The sequence below is a fragment of the Tyto alba genome, unplaced genomic scaffold, assembly GCF_018691265.1.
Source record: "Tyto alba isolate M040663 unplaced genomic scaffold, T.alba_DEE_v4.0 Super-Scaffold_2, whole genome shotgun sequence".
NCBI classification, from domain to species: Eukaryota; Metazoa; Chordata; class Aves; order Strigiformes; family Tytonidae; genus Tyto; species Tyto alba.
Genome location: NW_024881282.1, coordinates 12,589,292 through 12,610,898, shown reverse-complemented (window position 1 = coordinate 12,610,898; position 21,607 = coordinate 12,589,292). Strand labels below are relative to the sequence as shown.

Below are 21,607 nucleotides of genomic sequence, written 5' to 3'. Positions count from 1 at the left end.
GAAAGCTCTGCTGAGCTGTGTTTAGGATTAAGGGCTAGGAACGCCTGGGTTCATGCTTTATTTGTACTAGTTACATAGCCAGTTTTAAAAATTATATTACTGCTGTTATTATAATGATATTGCTATCACTACTGTTATTTTCCTAACACATCAAGGGAGCCTGGACAGCCACTCTTTATTTCTTACGTGAATGCAAACAGCGTTTAGATTTTTGTGGAGATCAGACACCAGACACATTCCTACATTCTTGTCCGATGTTCAATATTTTTCCATGAGTCAAGGAGAACAAGAATGGGCATATTGTGTAAATGCAAAACTTTGCCTTTTTAAACCGACATGATGAATTTCAGCTCTGCCTATTTGTCTCTCTCCTCCAAGCAGGGGCTTTTCAATCTGCCAGATTTTGTTACTTACTATCCTTGAAAACAGAGGGAGGGAAAAGTCAGCCCTTGTTAATTCATTGTCCCGGTTACCTAGCAGTGCTGTATCCTTAAGGACTGCTGGGGTTTTTTTGCTCTTCTGAGATGGTGAAGATCTGTTGCTTTCCTGCCAGCTCCATTGTGTTCCCTTAGTAAAAGTCTGCAACACTAGAGGCCCTTTAAAAAGAAGTGAGGAGTCTGTTGCAATAGACATCCAACAAAAGTTCCTGCTGCAATCCACACTTCCAGTAAATGCTGGTTCATAATCCAGATTTCAGGCTCCAGGGCTGGTTCTTAATAAAACACTGATACAGGTCAGTGTAGCTGCATCTGTTTACAGCAACAGAAAATTTGTTTCACTGTTGCATCACGCTTCAGTACAGACTCACAGACAAGGACATGTATGCAGACAAATATCAGCATATAAGGGGTTCCTGGAATTTGAATTCCACTTGGGGAATGTGGCAAAACACTTCCCCACCTCTGTTTTTTCAAGCTTGTGTGAAAGGTGCCTGATTGATGACCTGAAGACTTAACTCATCCATGCCCAACAGAGCAATAACTGCCCTGCAGACTGCTCACACTGGGTCCATGTCCCAGGCAAGATTTCATGGCCTGCCTTTTCAAAGGCTTCTCCTAAGTACAGACCACCACAGACAGAAGTTTGTGTGCAAATGAAGTAAGACTTTTTCTGGACAGAGATTTCTTTGAATTTTTGCAGATATTTTAATAAGGCTATAAAATGCGTAATCCCACACCATAAACGAGAATAAATATCTATCTACCAAAGCTGCTTAACATCTTTGTTGGCAACATGGACAGTGGGATTGAGTGCACCCTCAGCAAGTTTGCCAATGACACCGAGCTGTGTGGTGTGGCTGACACGCTGGTGGGAAGGGATGCCATCCAGAGGGACCTTGACAGGCTGGAGAGGTGGGCCCATGTGAACCTCATGAAGTTCAATAAGTCCAAGGTCCTCCACTTGGGTCAGGGCAATAGCTGGTTGTCAATACAGGCTGGGGGATGAAGGGATTGGGAGCAGCCCTGCTAAGAGGATTTAGGGGTACTGGTTCATGAAAAGCTAGACATGAGCCAGCAATGTGCGCTCGCTGCCCAGAAAGCCAACCATGTCCTGGGCTGCATCACGAGAAGCATGACCAGCAGGTCGCAGGAGGTGGTTCTCCTGCTCTACTCTGCTCTTGTGAGACTCCACCTGAAATATTGTGTCCAGCTCTGATGCCCCCAACATAAGAAGAACATGGTCCAGAGGAGGGCCACAAAGATGATCTTATGAGGACAGGCTGAGAGAGTCAGGGCTGTTCAACCTGGGGAAGAGAAAGCTCCAGGGAGACCTTCTAGCAGCCTTCTAGTACCTGAAGGTAGCCTACAAGAAAGATGAGGAGGGACTTTTTACAAGGGCATGTAGTGATAGGACAAGGGGTAATGGCTTTAAACTGAAAGGGGATAGATTTAGATTAGATGTAAGGAAGAAATTATTTATTGTGAGGGTGGTGAGGCACTGGTCCAGGGTGCCCAGAGAAGCTGTGGCTGCCCCCTCCCTGGAAGTGTTCAAGGCCAGGTTGGACAGGGCTTTGAGCAACCTGGTCTAGTGGAAGGTGTCCCTGCCCATGGCAAGGTGGCTGGAACTAGATGATCTTTAAGTTCCCTTCCAACCCAAACCTTTCTATGATTCTATGAAAGCAAGTCTAGTCTAAGTAATACGCAAGCAAAGTTTCACTGAAGTGCTTTGATAACCCTGAGGTTTTGGTTAGTCTTTCTAAGACTGTAAAGTTGGTGAGCACCCTCTGAGCATTTTTGATGCAGAGCTTCATTGCCAAGGTATATGAATGAAAGGTGAGCATACAAAGAACAAAAGGAACGGATTAGCACCAAGAATGATGTGGTCATTTGTCCACTAGGAACCAGTCTGCTACCTCCAGAGTTTCATATATAGCAGTTCACTGTGCAGCCCTTCAACTGTAATGATTTCTAGTCACCGTTAACTGATGCTGTAAAGGTGAAAGATTTCACATTAGTTTCAAAATGGAAACTTACTTTTTATCCAGTCTAGTACTTTCTCAAGTGCATTTGGATCCATATTTTGACACCTAAATAGATGTCTGCTTTTCAGAGATGCTGAATGTGCATCAGTGTCTTTTGGAATTTAGGTGGAAAACAGAGCTCATTATTACCGTGTTTGAAAGTGTCTAAATGCATGAAGAGTATTTTTCAGAAAAATACATAGAGATAAAGTCCTTGTCATGGTACCTTGTAATCAATGAGATAGAAACAAAGTCAGGCAAAGTCCATTTGAAGACTTGAATATCTCAATGGACTTTGAACAGGCTTAAAAAGAGGCACCATTTAGCAACTTGGATTCATCTGATGGAGAATCAGTTTGCTTAGTCAACCCATTGATTGTTTATGCCATTTAAAAGCGACTAATCTGATGGTTTCCCTGAAGGAATCTGCACAGAAACAGAGATTGACATTTCTCAAGTGCATTGTCATTTATGGCTTTCATCTCCTCCTCCTCCATCATCATATATTTCATTGACTTGGAGACAAGTCAAATTTATACATTTCCTCCATTCACTCTACATCCAAAGTTTTCCAGTTACACACCAGATCTGTCTTAGATGTGAACAACAAAAGGATGAGAGACAAGAAACACAAGTTGCTAACTGAATGTAAGGAAAAAAGGGGAGCTGGAATGGGGCCTGAAGAGACTGTGGAGTCATCATCCTTAGATGCATTCAACACTTGCCTGGACAATGTCCTGAGCAATCTGATGTAACTTTGAAGGTAGCTCTGCTTTCAGCAGGGCCTGGACCACATGATTTCCAGAGGTCCCTTCACAGCTATGTCATTTTGTGATCCTAAAGGTCTTCTAAGGAAGTCTCTACTAAGACACTTGCCACAATACTTTTATTTTATTTCTGTGACTAACATGGTGAGACTCTTGGTGAGAACTCACTCTAGGTGCGTGGCCTCCCTTATCCAAGTCAGAAGAGCAGCTGAACAGTTCAGCTTCTGGCCACACCTGGTGGACTGTCAACATGTAGGCTACAGAAGTGGTGCAACACTGATGTAACAAAGCTTAGCTGTAGTTGAGGGAACCTTAGAGTCCTTGGCTGAACCATTTTCACTGTGTAGACAAAGGAATGCTGTTTCTTGTGATGTTTGTGGTACCTGTGTCCAGTCTTGCAGGAGTGTGTCCCCTTGTCACAGTGCGTTGTGCCAGGAAGGAGATGATATTCCACTCAGTCATTGCCAAACAGGGAAATTTTCTGATTTTGAATTTTTAAAGCCAGTGAACACAATTGGCTCTAGAAACAGGATCAAGGCTGCTGTGGAGGAAAATATGACTTTGAGAATGGCTGTTATCTTAGAGAGGCCTAGAACTGCTCATTTTTCAGTGCTGTTTCTATTTGCATGAATTCACTCAACAAGTGATTGGTGCACATAGAAAATATGACATATAGGAAGCATCAATTGTAATGAATCTACTTCTGTCCCATTCACTGAGAACTATCATAGTGGCCAAAAATACCTGAAAGTATTGTGGTGACCCTTTGCGGTTTACCACCACAGGAGATGTAATACATAGCTGGTGGGGATTGGCTCCTGTCCAGAACTACCAGGAGCATCTTCATCAGCTGCTTAGCATCCCACTGTGTCTCATGGGACTCAGTGATGCATCTAGAACCAACGATCCCCTTGAAGAAAGCTGTAGTCGGGATAAAGGCATTCAGTACAAAGGCTCCTAGGAGACTGGATGGCTGCACACGTGAGCATCCACAGCAGGGGATTGCACTGACGGTCTTAGTCATTGGCATTGCTGCTCCAAACCACAAACCATGGTGTATGCTCAGCAGTAGGGCTTTGCCTCAGATGGGCAGGACAAAGGAGCTGAAAGGCTGCAGTGTTTAAACTGCGTCACCTCATCGCTGGTGAGGTTTGCAAGTCCTGCCTTGGCACTGCCTCCTTGAGCCTCTCCTCAGTCCATCTGAGGGTTGCTGAGGGCACTGCTGTTGAGCCTGTCTCACACAGATAGGCCAAGGCACAGATCTCACATTTTCTTTCCCTCTTTTATCTATTCCTTGCACCAGATTTGGTCTTCATATATTCTTACTGCCTATTCAGTGACCAGTGTAAAACTTCAGTGTTACATTTTAAACCATGGGATGATGGCATCTGTTGCAGAATCAACAGCTTTTGAGACACGTGAACCCTATTGCAATGTCATCTTTTGACAAAGCAAATCTTTTTGCAAAAGCCAAGCTTTTGCTAGATGCTCTGTATTATCTCTAGTAATCAGAAAGAATAAGAAATACAGAAAACTTATTTTCACTTTCTTCAGAGACATCTCCATGCATTTGACTTGTCTGCTTGTGCGAACATCTTTCACTCATCCTCTCCAATACCCTCGGCATTTCTTACATTCCTTTAAAGCATGATCTTGTAAGCTTTTCAGCACCTGAATAGTTGGGGGGTTTTAGCTTATAGGTGCTTTTACTTCTATTCACTTTTTTTACTTTTATTCACACTGACCTTTTCCAGCTCCCGGAGCACTCCTTCCTGAGTGGTTGCTTGCTTCCAAACCTTTCCATTCATCCTCCCTAGCCATTTTCTGGGGTTTGGATTCTTTTAACCATCTCATAAAATATCAAGGCGGTATGCAAAGAAAGATCAAATAATGAAAAGTCACCTGAACGGCAACAAGTGCTAGTCCAAGACAATAAGACATTCAGGGTTCCAGTAACATGCTAATGAGCTTCCATTGTCTCAGACTGATTTTGCTATTCATTCTTGCCCTGTTATTCTATCTGTGTTTTCAAGCTAAAACTGAAACTCAGGAGTACAATTAATAGTAAACATTTAGATACTGGTCAAATGACTCCAATTTTTACAGTTTTCTTCCAGACTTCTAAAGTGTTAGAAATACAGGAGTTGTAAAACATGGCCAGACATGTCCTTTCTAAACCCTTGATGCATCTCACCAATAGCAATGACAAATATATCAGGAGAAGATACACAATCACCTTGATAAGCCTGCAAAAACCACCACTCCTCCCCCTTATCTCTTTCTCCCTTGCCCACTGACAACTGTAGCCAGTCCCCATGAACCACAGGCTGGTTTGAATCTTGATGTTTAATATTTCATATCGCCTTCTAAATATTTTATTGTCAACTTTCATAAGTCAGCATCTTCCCATTTCCAAAGAAATGCTCAGTCCCTCTTTAGATCTTTCTGAGCTCTGGATCTGTCATGTAGTTCCTTAGACTCTATCCACATTGGAATAAAAAGTTTATCATTTTACTGGGATTTAATTTACTGTTGTTCAAGTTTGCTAAATACCGTCTTAATCTGCAGTTCATCTGTTAGACTCTTATTATATAAACTTCCATAATTTTCTCTTTTATTTCTCTTTTATATTGTCCATTCTCTTCATAGGAGTATCTTCAAAGCTCTTAAATCTTTGTTGTTACTTGTGTCCAAAACCCTCTACATTTTTGCCTGTTCTGCTCATATAGATCAAATTCTTGGTGGAGTGCACTTGGCCTGCCCTAACACTGCATATTTAAGATGAAGGTTTTGAAAATGTCTATTAAGGACTGCTTTTATTCTATGTCCTTAATGATGAAATGGAATGTGCATAATGGGGAGAGATAGGGATAATATGCTAATACAGGTCAAACACAACCATCAAGCAAATGCAGCAGCCTTGTTAGAGATGTTCTCTTACCACAGGCCTGGATTTGATCCTAAATATCACGTTTCCACTGAAGTTTTTGGCAGAGGATCAGGACTCCTCCCTCCTAACAAGAAGCCATTTTGCTAGTTGCTCATTAAGAGTCTTAGCTGATGCAGTGGTGGAAGGCAGTTCTCACTGAAGTAGGCTCTCCTTGTCCTGGCTGATGCAGTCTGATGCTGGAAGCATGACTTGGTAATTTGCTGAAGGGATCTTTTTTTTCCAATTGGCAAGTGATGACTGTATCTTCCGTGAACTGTAATTTACCCTGCAGAAGACCTCAAGGCCAAACAGTTGGCCTGAGTATCCTGTGTGATGCATTGATTTGCAGGAAGAGAGAAACAGTCTAAATATTTCCTCATTTTCCAAGGCTGGATGGTTGGCTGCTGTCTTCCTCCATTGATTGAACTTTTGATAGAGAGTGTTGCAGAGGAGATAGGTGCTTAGACAGGTAATAAAAGCCCATGTGTGTGTATGGATATGTGCACTAATGAAGCTACAAAGCCTTCGCACAGCCAGTTTGGAAGCGATGCTGGGCGGAAAACCAGGACCAGACTGCTCTCAGCGGTCTTTCCTTAGGTGAAATCTGCTATGCTATTCATCTCTAAAAGGCAAATCAAATAGCAGCAGCTACATTTTTAAGGATTAGGAGCTTCCTGTGCAAGACAGTATGTGTTTTTAGTACTTTAATCTGACTTATGAAACTGGTAAACAATGTGGATGGTGGTGTTGGATGACCTCTTTTACATGCCTGATCATCCTGTCAACATGTATAATGCATTTGATATTCCTTTTCATCAGGATAGGATCAGTTAAGCAGTTGCATTTCCCAAAGCTCGGGTTGCATTATGCTTTGTTCCACATTTCATGGTAATAAATGTTGACATAAATTTCTGTATATTTCACATAAAGTGATTGTTAATTTATTCATAGTTGGAAAAAAAAAAAAAAAAGAAAAGAATTAAAAAAAATAACAGAAAAGACTTCTCCAGAAGACAAATACACAGCTTGCAGGGTAAGAAATACAGATCTTTCATGCCTATTTGTTTTGCACACAGTAATGACTGCTACATTCTGATTAGCAATCTTGACCTAGTTAAAGTGCTATTGTTTCTCTGTGTTCCTATTATTCTAAAAGACTGTGGCTAGACATCATATTTTGTAATCCATCAGATGTAAAATCTGCATAAAAAATATAATTATTGTGCTTCAGCAACTTGGACCAAAGCCCTGACATGATATTTCTAGGCAGTACACTGTGAATGATATGGATGCATTTTTAGGTTGGTATGTTCAGTTGGCAAGATATATAATTTTTCCATAAGTGAAGGTAAATCGTGGGATTTCTAACATAGTGATTACTATTCCAGCCTCGTTCCCAGCTAATGAGAATTAAGTGGATACTTGTCAGCCAAGGAACATCCTTATTTGTTAATATAAATTCAGTTTTAGTGGCACTTATTACAGTAAACAGGGAGAAAAACTTGTGTTACCTCTCAGTCAGCATTACTACTGACAGTGGTACTTTTGCCTAAGGATCAACCAGAGCTAGGACACCAGTGCAAGAGGTCTTGTATAGACACGGGGTCTCTTCCCAAAGAGCTTATAATCAGAAAGACAGGGAAGAGCAGTGGGAAAGTTTGGGATGTGTAGAGCAAAAATCTCATGGCAGCAAACCTTTCTCCTTGTGATCAGAGTGGTCTCAGGAGCTGATTAGCTAAATGGGAGAGGAGTGAGGCATAGTGGAGGCCTGCTGGCTTGAGCTGCCGCACTCACCAACAGTGTGGGGCTGAAGGCATCTGTACCTCCTCTTCCTCGCTGCTCAGAGAGACTCATTGGTCTCCTTCCTGCAGACACAGTGGGCGGCAGGAGACACCTGGATCTGAGCCTGAGAAAACCAGGCTGCAGTGGAAAACATCATCTCTACTCTTGCACAGCTCTTTGCAACCATGGTAGAACCACCTTGACCCAACCACGGTGCTCTGAAGTGGTGTGAGGACACACCAGCTCTTGGCACTGCTCCCCATTGTACAGCGTGCCCAGGGCCACCGCTCTGTCACTCAGTGCTGCGTGAAAAAAATAATGTTGTTTCCCAGATCAGCATCATCCAGCAGATTAGACTTTCTGAACCTGGAGTACTAAAATCTCTCTGAGGACAGCTGTCACGCTTGCATTCTCAGCCATGTCAGGTAGAAGTTGCAAATGAAAACATAACATTAAAAATAAATATCCCCTTGCTGTGCAGAGAAATTGCAGAACAGTGTGTCTGGGGAGATGTGCTCAGAAGAGGACCATGCTGTTGAGATGTTCAGGAGAGAAGTCAGAGTGAACTTGATGCCCTGGGTGTGGGGTTGAGTGGGAATAGCCAGAGCCACAGATTTCAGCAGATGTGAAGAAAAAGCAGTAATGGGATCCCTTTTGCCTGCTCCTGAAAAGTGTGTCTGTAGTCAGAAATGGGCCGTGAGGGTGTGTGTGTGATCATGGTGTTGGGACCTGTGATGGCCCCAGGGGTGGCAGCTCAGGGCAGTGGCCCCTCCTCGTCCTTGTGTCAGACCCGAGGTGCCTCAGTGGCTCTGCCGCTGGCCAAGGTGTGAGTCACCACGACTGCCGTGTCTGGCCGAAGGGATAAGAAAACGAGGAGAGGGGCACCTGGTCCTCCTGCATGCTGGGGACATGCCTGCGACAGGGAGGCTCTGTGCTGGTGAACCCCAATCCTTGCCTACAGAGGTGCTCCCCAGCTCGGCTCAGGTCCAGGCACCACAGGAGGTGGCACTGCAGAAGGCTGGCAACAAACACTGCCAAGCACAATTTCAAAAAAGAGAGCTGCTGTCATTAAGGATCAGGCACTAAGTCCCAGGGGTGGCTCACTGGGTCCAGCCCTGGGCTGCAAAGGTGCTTTCACAGCATAAATAAGAAGTAGCATTCAGCATATTTTCCTACTTTGGAATGAATTCTTTTTTTGTTGGCCGCTTTCATTGTTTGAATATTTTCTGTATTTTTCATGTAATCCCTTTACCCCTTTCCCTTCCCCAGATACATGAAGGATGTTGTTTACACTGCAGCCATAGATACAGTCAGCACATATTGTGAGAAAGTCTAGGAAGTCTAAAAAGGATCTTTTAAAGTGGATTTGTCTGCTGCTTCTATATTGAAAGCATAAAATCCAAAGCTGCTCTTTTAATATCAGAAGTATTACTTCACACTAATAGCTAACGCTGCTGTGCTGCCTGCTTCACAGAGTGTGATAATCACTTGGGGTTTAAGTTAGGAGTGCATTATGAGTTTCATCCCCGTTGTTTGACCACACAAGCTAAGAAAGCTGCAAACCCTAGTAGGAAAACGTGAGAGATGGGAGAACAGAAGTGGTAGGAGATCTTCATTTTACATCTTCAACTACTAAGGATTAGTGGAGACTTAAAACAATCACACTCTGATATTTTCTCTGTAGTTTGCTTGGAGCATTTTGGTATTTTGGTGCAGTCTTAAATGTCTAGCTATAAATATTTTGAGATGACAGTCAGAAGTGTTACTAACATCTCTATACAAGGCCAAGGATGGGTTGCACTGGGAAATGAATTGTTTTGGAGATCTTCAGGCACTATGGAGATACTCAGGCAAGTCAGAGGGACAGGCTGTGTTTTAGTTGTCCTAAGAGCTGTGAAACGCAAGGCTGTGGGATGGTTAACCTAGGACTTCTGTCAAGTGCTGTGCTCCTACACACTGTTAAATGAAGTGAAAAGCAAATTCTAAAGGCAGTCCAACTGAAGAAGCTGCACGACGGGCACAAAAGTAAGACTTTCAATGAAAGTGAAGCCAGATAGTCCTTATTTCCTGCTGCCACAGACAAATTATTTTCTTGGCCATATTGGACAGTCCCTGTGGAAAGGTATACAAGATGAATGCACATGGGTAATGTCAGAAATGAATCAAAGGTGTGATAAAAATACTGTTAAATACGGATATTTTGGAGAAAGCAATCTCTAAAATTTCAACATTGACAACTTGTGCTTTTGCACCAAAGAAGTTTTTGTTTCCATTTTCTGAAAAAACTTTTGAGTCAGAAAAAAATAACCAATTTTCATCAAAATCCTCTAGTTTTATATTTAGTAAAAAATTTCAACCAAAAGAAAAGTGAAGCAAAAGCCTTTTTTTTTTTTTTTTGACAAAAAAAAATGTTTTGATACCAGATTTTGATGAGCCCTAATTATTAGCTCGGTGGAACTCCTGCTGATTTAGCCTAGTGTCAGGGAGTATTAGAGAAGCTGCCACCTCTCTTAAATCCTTTCTAAGACTCAGAATAAGTTTTAAATAGAAATTAATTGTCTCTCTGCACAGGACGTGGTGTAACACTGGGTCGTTTATACCAAGTAATCTCTAGAGTTCTGCCCTCCACTGTTAACATCCCTGAGCAGTTTGGCCAGTAACAGCACTGCACTATCTTGCAAACGTGATCTCCAAAGCCATAGCCGGTGCAGTTTGAACTTCAGAAAATCAATGCATCCAGCACTCCCTCGCTGTAAGCTCATGAACACATGCTGACTCACCAGAGCCTGCTCAGCAAAAGGTCTTACAATAACACAGGCTGCCAGGAAATGTATGTACTCTTTGATGGTTCATACAGTGCTGCCCACCTACCTGTGGGATGGAGCTGCGCATGGAGGGCTTCCTTCTCTCCCACTTACTGTCATGTCACTCATTTCCCATCACAGAGCCTTTCAGTATTACGCAGTTCAAGCAGTTTGAGATGTGTAATCATGAGCCTGTTTGATCTGAGGAATGTGCCTGTGTGTTATAGGAACTTTTGCGTTACATTCACTGACCCAAATCAATCCTGGTTTGCAAATTGGAAGAGATGGAGCTTGAAATCTGGCAAGTTCTTTTTTTACCCTCTGAAGAGTCTGTGCTTTGCTTGGGGAAAAAGGGCTCGAGTACTGACTTTCAATCAGTAGTTGAAAAATGTGATTGCTAGAAAACTGCAAAGATTTGAGTGATCAAGCCCTGGTCCATTCCCCTGTGAAAACAAAACAGCAGTAGTGCTCAGGCAGCAGTGCCCCACAGAACGCAGCATTCAGGTGAAATAGCAAGAGAGAGAGGCTTGTGATGGACACTGCTTGTCTCACTGAACAAACACAGACTGGTCCCCGGTGAACCACCCTGACACATAATTGGTAACAGCTCGGTGCAACGTGGGAGAGGGGGCTTCATCGCTGCAGACTGCTCACATCCTTTCCATGCCCTCGCACTCCACATCCTGAACTCATGGTGGGGGGTGAAATCGGGACCTTTCCAGCAGCCTCAGTGAAGTCCCCTGAGAGTCCCCTGCACCTTTGCAGCCTCACTTGCTTTCGTTACTGCTTTAAGGTGGGGACATCTATTGACCAAGGTGGTGTCAGCATTCAGAGGGCTGTATTTGCAAGGTTTTGGGGAGATGTGATAGTCCAGCACTTGTTACTTCTTCTTTAGAAATGCATAGTGCCCTTTGTGGTGGCACTTCAGCAGAGCAGATCTCATGAAACCAGGAGTCCTCCAGTCCATGTTGAGGGAGAGAGCAGTTGGTTAAGGGATGCGTCTGGAGACGGTGGTGCTCTCCCTGGCTCTGCGGCTGACTTGTGCATGTCACCAGGCAAACCACTCCACAGCTCACCCATATCTCCTAGAAGCTAGTTCAAAGGCAGAAGAAAACCAGCTACTATGCACAGTGCAGTGCAACACCTGCATTTTTATTTGTCAGAAAGGCTGGTGCAGGTGCTCTGAAAATGTGAAGGCATTTTAAACAGCTCCCTCTGATTCAAAATCTCAAGCAAAAGCAATATTAACTCTGAAAGGCATATTAACCATATAAAGCATATACATATGCAGAGGATATATTATTCATTACCTCTTCAGCCTTTCTGCCAGCAACACATCTGAAAGCAAAACACGCCACAAAGTCATGTATTCTGATGACCTGGGGACTTCCCATTTCCTAGGAAGATGAATTTGGGGACACAAGAATGATTTCTAATAAGCACACTGAGAGCAAAGATGATGGTAAAAAGGAAGTTCAGCTTACCGTTTGTTTTGTTTTGTTTTGTTTTGCAAAGGAAAGTACAGTGACTCATGTGTCAGAAGGAACAAGCTAACCAAAGACAGTCCATGCACTTCGCAAGTGACCACACGAAACTACCCCCCCCACACACTCATTCCAGGGGACACCTAATGCCAATTAGTTACTCTTGAAGGCACAGGTCTGTGGACTTGTACAACCAGGCACCAACATGTCTGTCCTTATTAAATGAAAACATGATTCTGTGATTCAAAAGCTGGAAACTTAATTTGAGATGTGAGCTGAGATTTTCAGTGTCAGAGAGAGAAATTACAAGCTTTATTTTTAAGGGCTAAACTCAGTGACCTGCTTATGCAATGGGAGTATAGGTGTGTACGGAGGAAAGCTGAGGGGAATGGGGTCCACAACAGAGTATTACATGCCTGTGGACTTCTGTACATGAAACAGCATGATAAAATGTGATTGGAAGATGTCATAAATCATCCTTCCTCACTTAACTGGAAAATTACAGTTCTCAGTGTCCTGCCTGCCCATCCCAGCCTCCCAAGCTATCACAGCTTGTACAGGCACCGTTTTCTCACTGGCACCTTACTTGAGGGCATATGCTCCAAGTCCAAACTTTTCAGCTCCTGGGACTACATCTTTGTTTTGTGTGCGTGGGGTAAGAATTTGTGCGTACAGCCATGGCAGATGAGTGTAGATCAGGTGGACAGAGTGTGAACCTCTTTTCCTTCAGTAGGCCCATAGGGCTTGTGAGCAGATGAAAGTATCACTGTAAATATTCAAGGAAAAGGAAATAGTTACAGTTCTCGCAACAGTATTGTGTGGACTGTGTGTTTTATAACAGATGTTCCAGGACATAAACAATTAGGGCTTAATGTATTAATATACATCTCTGGAAAATAATCCAGCAGTACTTCATGGGCCAGACCCTTGGCTGACATAACCTGACATGGCTCCAGTGGCTTCATTTTCAGTTTTGAACAAGTTAACATCTAACGTCTTTAATTATACACATCTCTGGCCAGTATAAACCTGTGTGGGATTGGGATGTCTGGATCTTGTGTGTGCCATTAAAATGTCTTCTAGGACCTTTGGACTCTACATCAGTCAAAAAATGGTCTTTTAGATCATAAATCAAAATCATGAGAGTGAAATCCTTCAGCATTGGATAGGCACTAGGGCAGATTTTATGACTGCATTAGTCTCTTCTATCTAAAAATACTTTAGATCTGTCTGGCACAGTTAGATGGAAGCAAACCTGGGGCAGATATGCCCTAGGCTTTGCCAGCTACAGCTCTGGCCACCTCCCTCCACTCACACCCACAAGGGAAACGGGGTCTGTGATCAACAGCAGTGCTTGAAAAATGCTGGTGACTATAAGTACAGGGGTGGTAGTGGCAAGGAGATGTCTCACTTACATATAACATATTTTTCTACAGTTCTGCATAGTTTCATTGGCTGAGAAAGCCCAGAGTAGCTTTCTATACTAAGCAATGCTTACTCGCCTGTTGTCTTACAAGATCCTTCCAACATATAGACTACAGATTCTTTCTTTGGTGTCATGTAATTTTTTTTTGTTTCTGCTTCTTTCAGCTCCAAGGCTCCTTGAAGAGAAAGTTGGTGGTAAATCTGTCACCTGTCAACAAGAGGCCCAATGGTGTTTCAGAGAGCTCTTTCCTTGACATTAAGAGGATAAGAGTGGGTGATAATATCTCAGTGGGACAAGGTGGACAACATGTTAACAATTGCCAAAGCCAGTCAATGTCAGGAACTATGTCTGTGGGGCAAGGACCACAAAGAAAGGCCAGCAACTTAGCAAACAATACACATACTAGTGGGAATGGAATGTTTAATATGACTTTGAAAGAGGTAAAGAAAGAACCAGGAGAAACGATGTCCTGCAGCAAACACTTAGATGGCCAGACATCCCATGAGAACATATTCCCTAACAGATATGGGGAAGACTCATGGGAACAAATGATGGATCTGGAGCTTCAGGAACTATTTAATGAACTGACTAACATATCAGTGCCACCAATGAGTGATCTTGAGCTAGAGAATATGATAAATGCCACGATAAAACAAGATGAGCCATTCAACATTGACCTTGGGCAGCAGAGCCAGAGGGGCCCTGTGAGATCTCTGCAGATGGATAAGATGGTGATAAAAAGTGAATATGCACCAGGCATGAATCAGGCTCCTGTGGGCTCCCCACAGATGAGGCCTTCTTCTACAGGTCCAGCCTTCACTATGGCCACTACTGCCATGTCCACCTCATCACCCATCCCTTCGGTGCCTCAGAGTCAAACACAGGTATCGCAGGTTTCTTCTGTGTCCAGTCGGCCATTGCCTAACTGGCAGGAGGTGTCTCATGCACAGCAGCTCAAACAGATCGCAGCCAACCGGCAGCAGCATGCCTTGATTCAGCAGCAACAGCAGCAGCAGAACCAGACAGCCAACTGGTCCACTCTGTCTCCATCAGGACCTTCTCCTGGACCCTTCGTGCAAGAGAAAATCCCCAGTCCTTCTTTTCGCCAGCAGCAGTTCAGCCCACAAAGCTCAGCAATGCTTGGGGTACCAGTGAATGGAAACCAGTCAAAAGGGATGAACAACTATGTTTATAAACCAACCACTCCCCAGAGCAATCCCATGGACATAATCATGCAACAGAAGCCTCAGGACCTCAACAGAAACTTTATCAACAGTGCTCAGCCACCACTAGAGCAGCATCATGGCAACACAAAGCCTTTGTTTCACTTTAACTCAGAGCAAACAAACCAGCAGATGCCTTCAGTTTTGGGTTCCCAAAATAAGCCTGCCCTTGTGCACTACACACAGCAGGCACAGGGTTCAGCCCCTGTGCAACAGCCACAGCAACAGCAGCAACAACAGCCGCAGCCGCAACCTGCTCAGCCTCTCCCGAACCAGTCTCTTCAAAGGCCACCTAATGTACCCTTAGCAATGCAGCAAAAAATGATGCTTCAGAAAATGCAGCAAAGCCAGCAAATCTCAGGTTTGCAGTATCCAGTCTCCCAGCAGCACAGACAGGTAAGTCAAATTTCTCCTTATTTTTACAGAATCATTCTGGTCTGAGTAGTAAAAAGGCTTTTCCAGCCTGGCCTCATTCTTCTAGGAGATGTGTACTGGTGGCAGATAATGACCATCTCAGCACATACTTCTGCAGAGCTGGTGATGGAACATTTAGCACCTATTCAGGTATATCATGGATGCACATTTATAAGAATTGCAAGAAAGACATGTCCGTAACACTTTTTTCTTAACGCAGTGGAATGAATATGTCATTGCTATATATTATGTAGATACTTGTCAGAAAGGTGAGGTAGTAGGGCAGATGCAAGCTTATGTTGGACCCCTATCTAAGTTTTCTAGCTTACAAAAATTTAGGCTCATTTGAATGGCAAAATTGTAATGAATCCCCATGTTATCTTAGATAATGTATTTTACAATGTTAATTTTTATGCCATCATTTTCCTCAGGAAGGCAGGGTTAGGAAATTCTGGTTTTAGATATCTTTTGAGTGACATGACAAAAATACTGTTTGCACATTTGTTATCTGTTTGGCAAAGAAAAACTAAGACTTATCTGTGAGCTTTATAAACACCCATCACACTTCTGGGAATATTCTGTAGATAAAATACGTTCTTAGATATGAAGGTGAAGGTTGCCACAGATATGTCTGCAATTATATACCACATGGCCAGCTCCCACCGCGCTATCATGAGACAGTGCTCTGACAAAATCAGTTGATATAGCTCAGCTACACTATGCCAAGTCACTATGAACCAGGATCCCAAATTTCAGATCTTCCAGTTGAAGTTTGAATATGCAACCTCACTCTACCCCAGTAACTGGAAACGAGGTGCAATACAAGTAAAACACATTTGACCTTGGAATGTTTAAGCCAGAGTAGTTTTGGTGGGACTTGGGATCAACACATTTGAAGGTATGGAATGGCAATATAGGTGTGGAGATCATCTGTGGATGTGAAAAACAGCTATAAGAAACTACTGAAAAGTGAAAACCTAAGTCTTCCATAAAGACCCAGAGAAGCAGCACTGTGAATGAATCACTCCAAACTGGAGTTTCTGTGCCAAACTGTTTGGGTGAACAGTCTGATGTTTTAAAAAAATGTAAATATATTTGTATGCATAGACACCTTTCTTCTTTTAACGCTTTTAAATTCCCTGACCAACTAACCATGACTTTCTCCAGCAGAAAATCCCTTCACAAGAGGCACTAGGTGAAACCTATGGGAAGCTTTGGGTGGAGGGGTGTTGCTTTGTTGAAAGATGGAGAATGAGCGCTGGCAGGAAGCAAGCACAGCTTTGCTGTTTTACGGGAGGTCTCTGCTGGCTGTTCCTCTCCTTGTTGGGCCACTGTGTGCTCTCTTCTTAGGCGCATTTCCCCATTCTCTTAATAGACTGGCAGGCAGACGAATTTTAACAGTTCCTTCATTCAGCCACGATGAAGCTTCCAGCAATCTGTCAGCACAGGGGAGACAGGCAGGACTTTTGCAAACACTACTATTTTTCTGAAAAAAATATGCAAGGTCACAGTCTGGAAAGGAATAAAAACACTGAGAGCAACTCTGCTTGAGGCAATGGTAGCTCCTTACTCTGTGTCCTCTTGGACTGCTCAGGGAGCCAAGCCAACAAGATGGTATTTAGCAACTTGGCCATAGTAGTACTTGCAAATTTATCATAAGTAGCAGGATCTCTCACCTGTGCAGCCAAAAGATCTTTTAGTTTAGAAAAGTTGTCCTAAATGAACTTTGTTGAGTGCTAAACTTTAGATATTACACCAAGGACAGAGTTTTGCCTATCATCACAGACTTCAGCAAGAAACTTTCCAAAGTTTCTTGTCACCTGACCACAGTTACATCTGCAGGGTGTGGCTACCTGACCCACAGCACAGCTGAGAAGTTTAGAAGCTTTGTAGACACAGATTATGGGGCTTTTGCAGCAAGAATGCACTTTTTTATTATGCTTTAGAGACATAACTGGATTCTTACAGAGATCCTTAGCAGTTGTTCCAAAGCTCTGCTGAAGTTCAGAAAATCAAGTAGGTCTCTCTCAGTAGAGTATTGTGTAGCTGCTGGAATGATACTTTGAAATACCATTGATCCAGAAATTGCAGAGTTTCGGAAAGGTTTGAACATGACTGTTCACCTGGCAGTATTTACAAGTTCTGTGTACTCCTTTAGCTCCTGCCTGCATAGCTGCAAGAGCCCACCAACCCCTCAGTCAGGGCCTGCTTGTCCCATAAGTCCAGTCTGAATAATAAATCAGAGTGGGAGGAGACACTGCTAGTATTGTCTTCCAATAAAGACAACAGAGGTCAAAGGAACCTCATGGTCAACCCCCGCTGATTTTAGCAATGGGGACATCACCTCATTTAGGCTTCATAGTCTTCTTTCCTGGCAGGATCATCTCCCACCTCAGAGGATTCCTACATATCATTAAGAATAATGCATGATTAATTGTCATCATTTACTAATTAACTTCCTGATTAATATTTATTTTATTCATGCCTTATTTCTTCATGAAGAGTCAAGGGTTGATTCAGCTTGGTATCATTCAATTCCTCCTCAGATCATTATAATTGTGGACTGTAAGGACCATCTCAGAACTGTCTGGAATGCTTTGTAGCTGGAAATGAGAGTGCATATTCATAAAAGGCTGCTGTGACACTGCCATCAGATAACACTGACTGGAACACTATAAATTCACATTTTTAGCTGAACCAGCTCACCCTCTGGATTTTTACCCCAAAACCCATTTGAACGTGGCTTTATCAGACCAAGCTGGCTAACTGGAAATGTAAGGCTTATAATTTCTCTGCTTGTCACATTAACTTTGTGTCAAATTGGAGCAAACTTGTAGTGGGATTTGCTAATTAGATGTCTTTTGCCTCTAGGGAAAAGTCATAAAAATGATGGAAATCATCTTGGTTTCCTGGAAGGTTGATCTGAATGAAGGGTTTATTTGCTTCTCTGTTTTATTATCCATTGCTGTGGGAAAGATTCACCTTTCCATTGTCTATCAGGATGCAACTTATGCACAGTCATGAAAAACTCCTAGAAATTCAGTACTCTCTTTGTTTAGGGAATAATTATAGGCTCCAAATTCTGCACAGGTTTAATCAGGTTTGCAGTACCTGGGCTGATGTGGGGAAAATCTGTAACTGGGCTTGGGTAGAAGTTTGAGGTCTAACTTTCTGCTTGTGAAGAAATGCAGTCCAGTCAGTGAAAGATACTTCTGAAGTATGACTTCAGGTTTTTGAACAAAAAACTTGGCATTTTTAACTAGTCTAAGAAATTCCACACTTATTTTCAAAGTTTTTGATCAGCCGTAGGACTTCTTCAATGAGATCCATTAGTCTTACGTGAAGAAGTCAAAAACAATTAAAAAAAAAAAAAAAAAAAGCCTATATCTACTAAATAAAATATTATTCATCCCCTTCTGGTTTTGACTTAAAGCCAAATTAAACTCAAACTTTTCAAGCTGATTTTTTTTCCAAATTTTTTTATTCAACTTCATTCACTCAAGGGAAGGGAGAAAAGAAGGCTGAGCTCGTGAGAATGGAAACCCTAATGGAGCAAGGCCACTCCATCTGCTACATGTGGGCACGTGCCCTATTTAGTCTTGTCTTTGGGGGCAAAGATAACACAAGGGATCATGAGAGTCTCAGTCCCTGCTTCACATAAACCACCAGTGGTCCTTATTGTTAAGGCTCTGGAAGCTTTGGTGTTGTCTATGTACTTACAATCCACACCAGTGTTTCCTTGACCAGAGCTCAGGGCCTTGTTAGTCTTTGTTCCTTTATAATTTCTCTGAGGATGGGATCTTCTCCTGTCTTTCTTTCTTTCTTTCCTCTGTTTTTTTGGTTGGTTTTTTTGTTTTTTTTTTTTTTTTTCCCAAGAACCCAGGAATGTGGTGTGATTAGTTGCAGTTTGGGACTTTTTTTGCCCTTACTTGCCCTAATTGGGGCATGCCTTAGATCATTTTCTTCACCAGGTCTTAACAGGCTCCTTTTAAATCCAACCAGTCTCCTTTCCTACTGAATACTGAGCTGTCCCTTCTCTGGTACCTGCTCCAAGTATGAGTGTCCCATACATGCCTCTTGCCTCATGCTCTCCCACAAGGAAAGCTTTGTATTTTGCAGCATGTGCCAATGGCCCTTCAAGTGCTCTGTAACCCCAGGACACAGCATAGCTGCATTTGGCTGGAGAAAGGCCACAATGCAGCACTGCACCAAAGAATGTGCCACCAGTGAGGAGCTTGTGCTCAGAGGAACATCAGTAGCTGAGGTGACACCCCCTTGCAGGCCCCCTCCATTACACCAGCCCTTCAAATGCCCAGTGCATAGCTGATGTGTATGCATCACTCTTAAATATCTTCAAGGGATAGAGATGGTATTTCAACTAATCTGGCAGCTCTGCAGAGATGCTGAGACAGATTCTCCTCTCATTTTCTCCAGTGTAAACCCAGGGTAATTTCATTTATTTTCAGGAGAGTGTAATTGGACTTACAGCAGCATAGTAAGCAGCAGGATATGGCCTTCTACCCTTTTTTAAAGCATGGGCACCATATGGATTTAATAGATAGTGTATGTTAAACTGTCATATTATGAGAGTACTGTGTAAGGAAGAAGCACCAGGAGCAAAAGATCAAATGGCTTTTTTGAAAGTGCAGATATAAAAACTCTTGTTATCGTTCACTGCTGAGCGATAACTTACACCTCTAATTTAGCCTCTGAAATTTCTCAAAGTAAGTGTCACTTCTTTGGATGATTCATATCAAAACATTTTCCTAGACCTTTCTGTTTACCACTAAAAAAGAAAAGAAGAGCACATTTTGGTGAGGCAATCTCTCTGTTTTCAAGTGTGAAGGAATTATTTTGCAAATATTTGTGAAATGAAGAGAGAAAATCTAGAGTGGCTTGTGGTAATCGGTACAAACCAGGACTTAAATTTGACTTAGATCATAAATAACAACGATTCCAAGCTTTTGGAATCTGCAATAATAGAAACTGTTCCATAGTGTAAGAAAATAACAATGTGACCTTTCTTTCAATGCTTGCTATAAAAATAATATTTGGATGACAGCTTTTCTTGATAGCTCCATTTTGGTCACATTCCTTCATGCAAAGTCTTCTGAATTAAATATTCAGGATAAAAACTTGAGTGTGTCCCAATAACTACCATCAATTGCAGGGTCATAGCTCATTTATGAGCACAAAACCAGGAATAAAATGTCGTAAGTTCCTGTATTGTCATGGTGGACAGTTATCTTCGTAGTGCCTTATATCATTTATGCTCAGTTTGCTGAATGAAATATATAGACAATCACACTGTGGGTGGCCAGTCCCTGAGAATATTGTAATTCAAAGGCTTAGAGACATTGTCAGTTCTATAAGGTTTTTTGAACTCTTCACAGAAGTTATTTACACTGGTAGAATAGTAGAATATTAGCCAATTAAGTAAAATGCTCCTGTGTTTGGGAATTTGGGAAGTAGCTGAGACAGTACCTGTTGTCTCATTTGAACTGCTTTTTGAAGGTACTTCCATGAAGATACCAGTAAAAACCATCATTGCACTTGCCTGGATGAGTTCTTTGATAATGTTGGCACACTTTAAGTCTTATTTATTATTTATTAGCATTATCAAAGTGCTTGGGAGGTCCACTGCTAGGGCAAAATAATTCTGTGAATAACTGTATAAACTCAGATTAAAAATGTCACCTGTCTCAAAGGGTCAAAGTTAATTTGGATTCTGTAAGAATCAGAAAATATGAGTTTTACAGAAGGAATTTGAAGGATATCAGCTTCCACCCACCTGCATGTTTAATGATGTTGATTTGAGGACTGCAGTGATCCAGGAGGCACTTCATGAGCCAGTCATCTTGGCCACGGGGAAAAAAAAAATGCTGTTGGAGACAGGAGGCATAGTAAGGGTGCTGTCTGCTTCAGTTCTCTGATTTTAATCCACGGCCATCTGGAAGACATGGGCTTGGGTAAGGAAGCAGAGGGACAGCCAAGGTATGTGGTTTGTACATAAGAGAAGATGATGGTGACTACAAGGAGGAAAGAGCAGGTGAGTAGATCCACAGTCCTGGTGGCTGAGGTTAAAGTTTATAGGCCTGGGGTGGTAGGGTGAGGTAGAGAACCATCATAAAAGGCAGGACATGAGTTTGTGCTTATTAGATTAGCTGGAAATGAGCTGTAACAGGACAAGACTGGGACAAGGAACTGTGAAGATGCAGTGCTGATGAGGAGGAGAGGTCCAGGGCTGTTTCAGGTCTGGTTCTCTGATACTAAGCAAGTTAGTCTGTCTTGACCTGTGATCTCATCAATAAAGCTGG

General features: G+C 42.5%; 1 protein-coding gene across 1 annotated transcript in view; it reads left to right on the top strand.

Moving 5' to 3' along the window:
* The window catches only part of MAML2 (mastermind like transcriptional coactivator 2), a 218,847-nt gene that overhangs the window by 134,900 nt on the left and 62,340 nt on the right, over positions 1–21,607 (top strand). Inside the window, exon 2 of the mRNA XM_042792595.1 lies at positions 13,818–15,272. Within this exon, the coding sequence (XP_042648529.1) occupies positions 13,818–15,272 (1,455 nt within the window). The remainder of the gene's footprint in view (positions 1–13,817; positions 15,273–21,607) is intronic.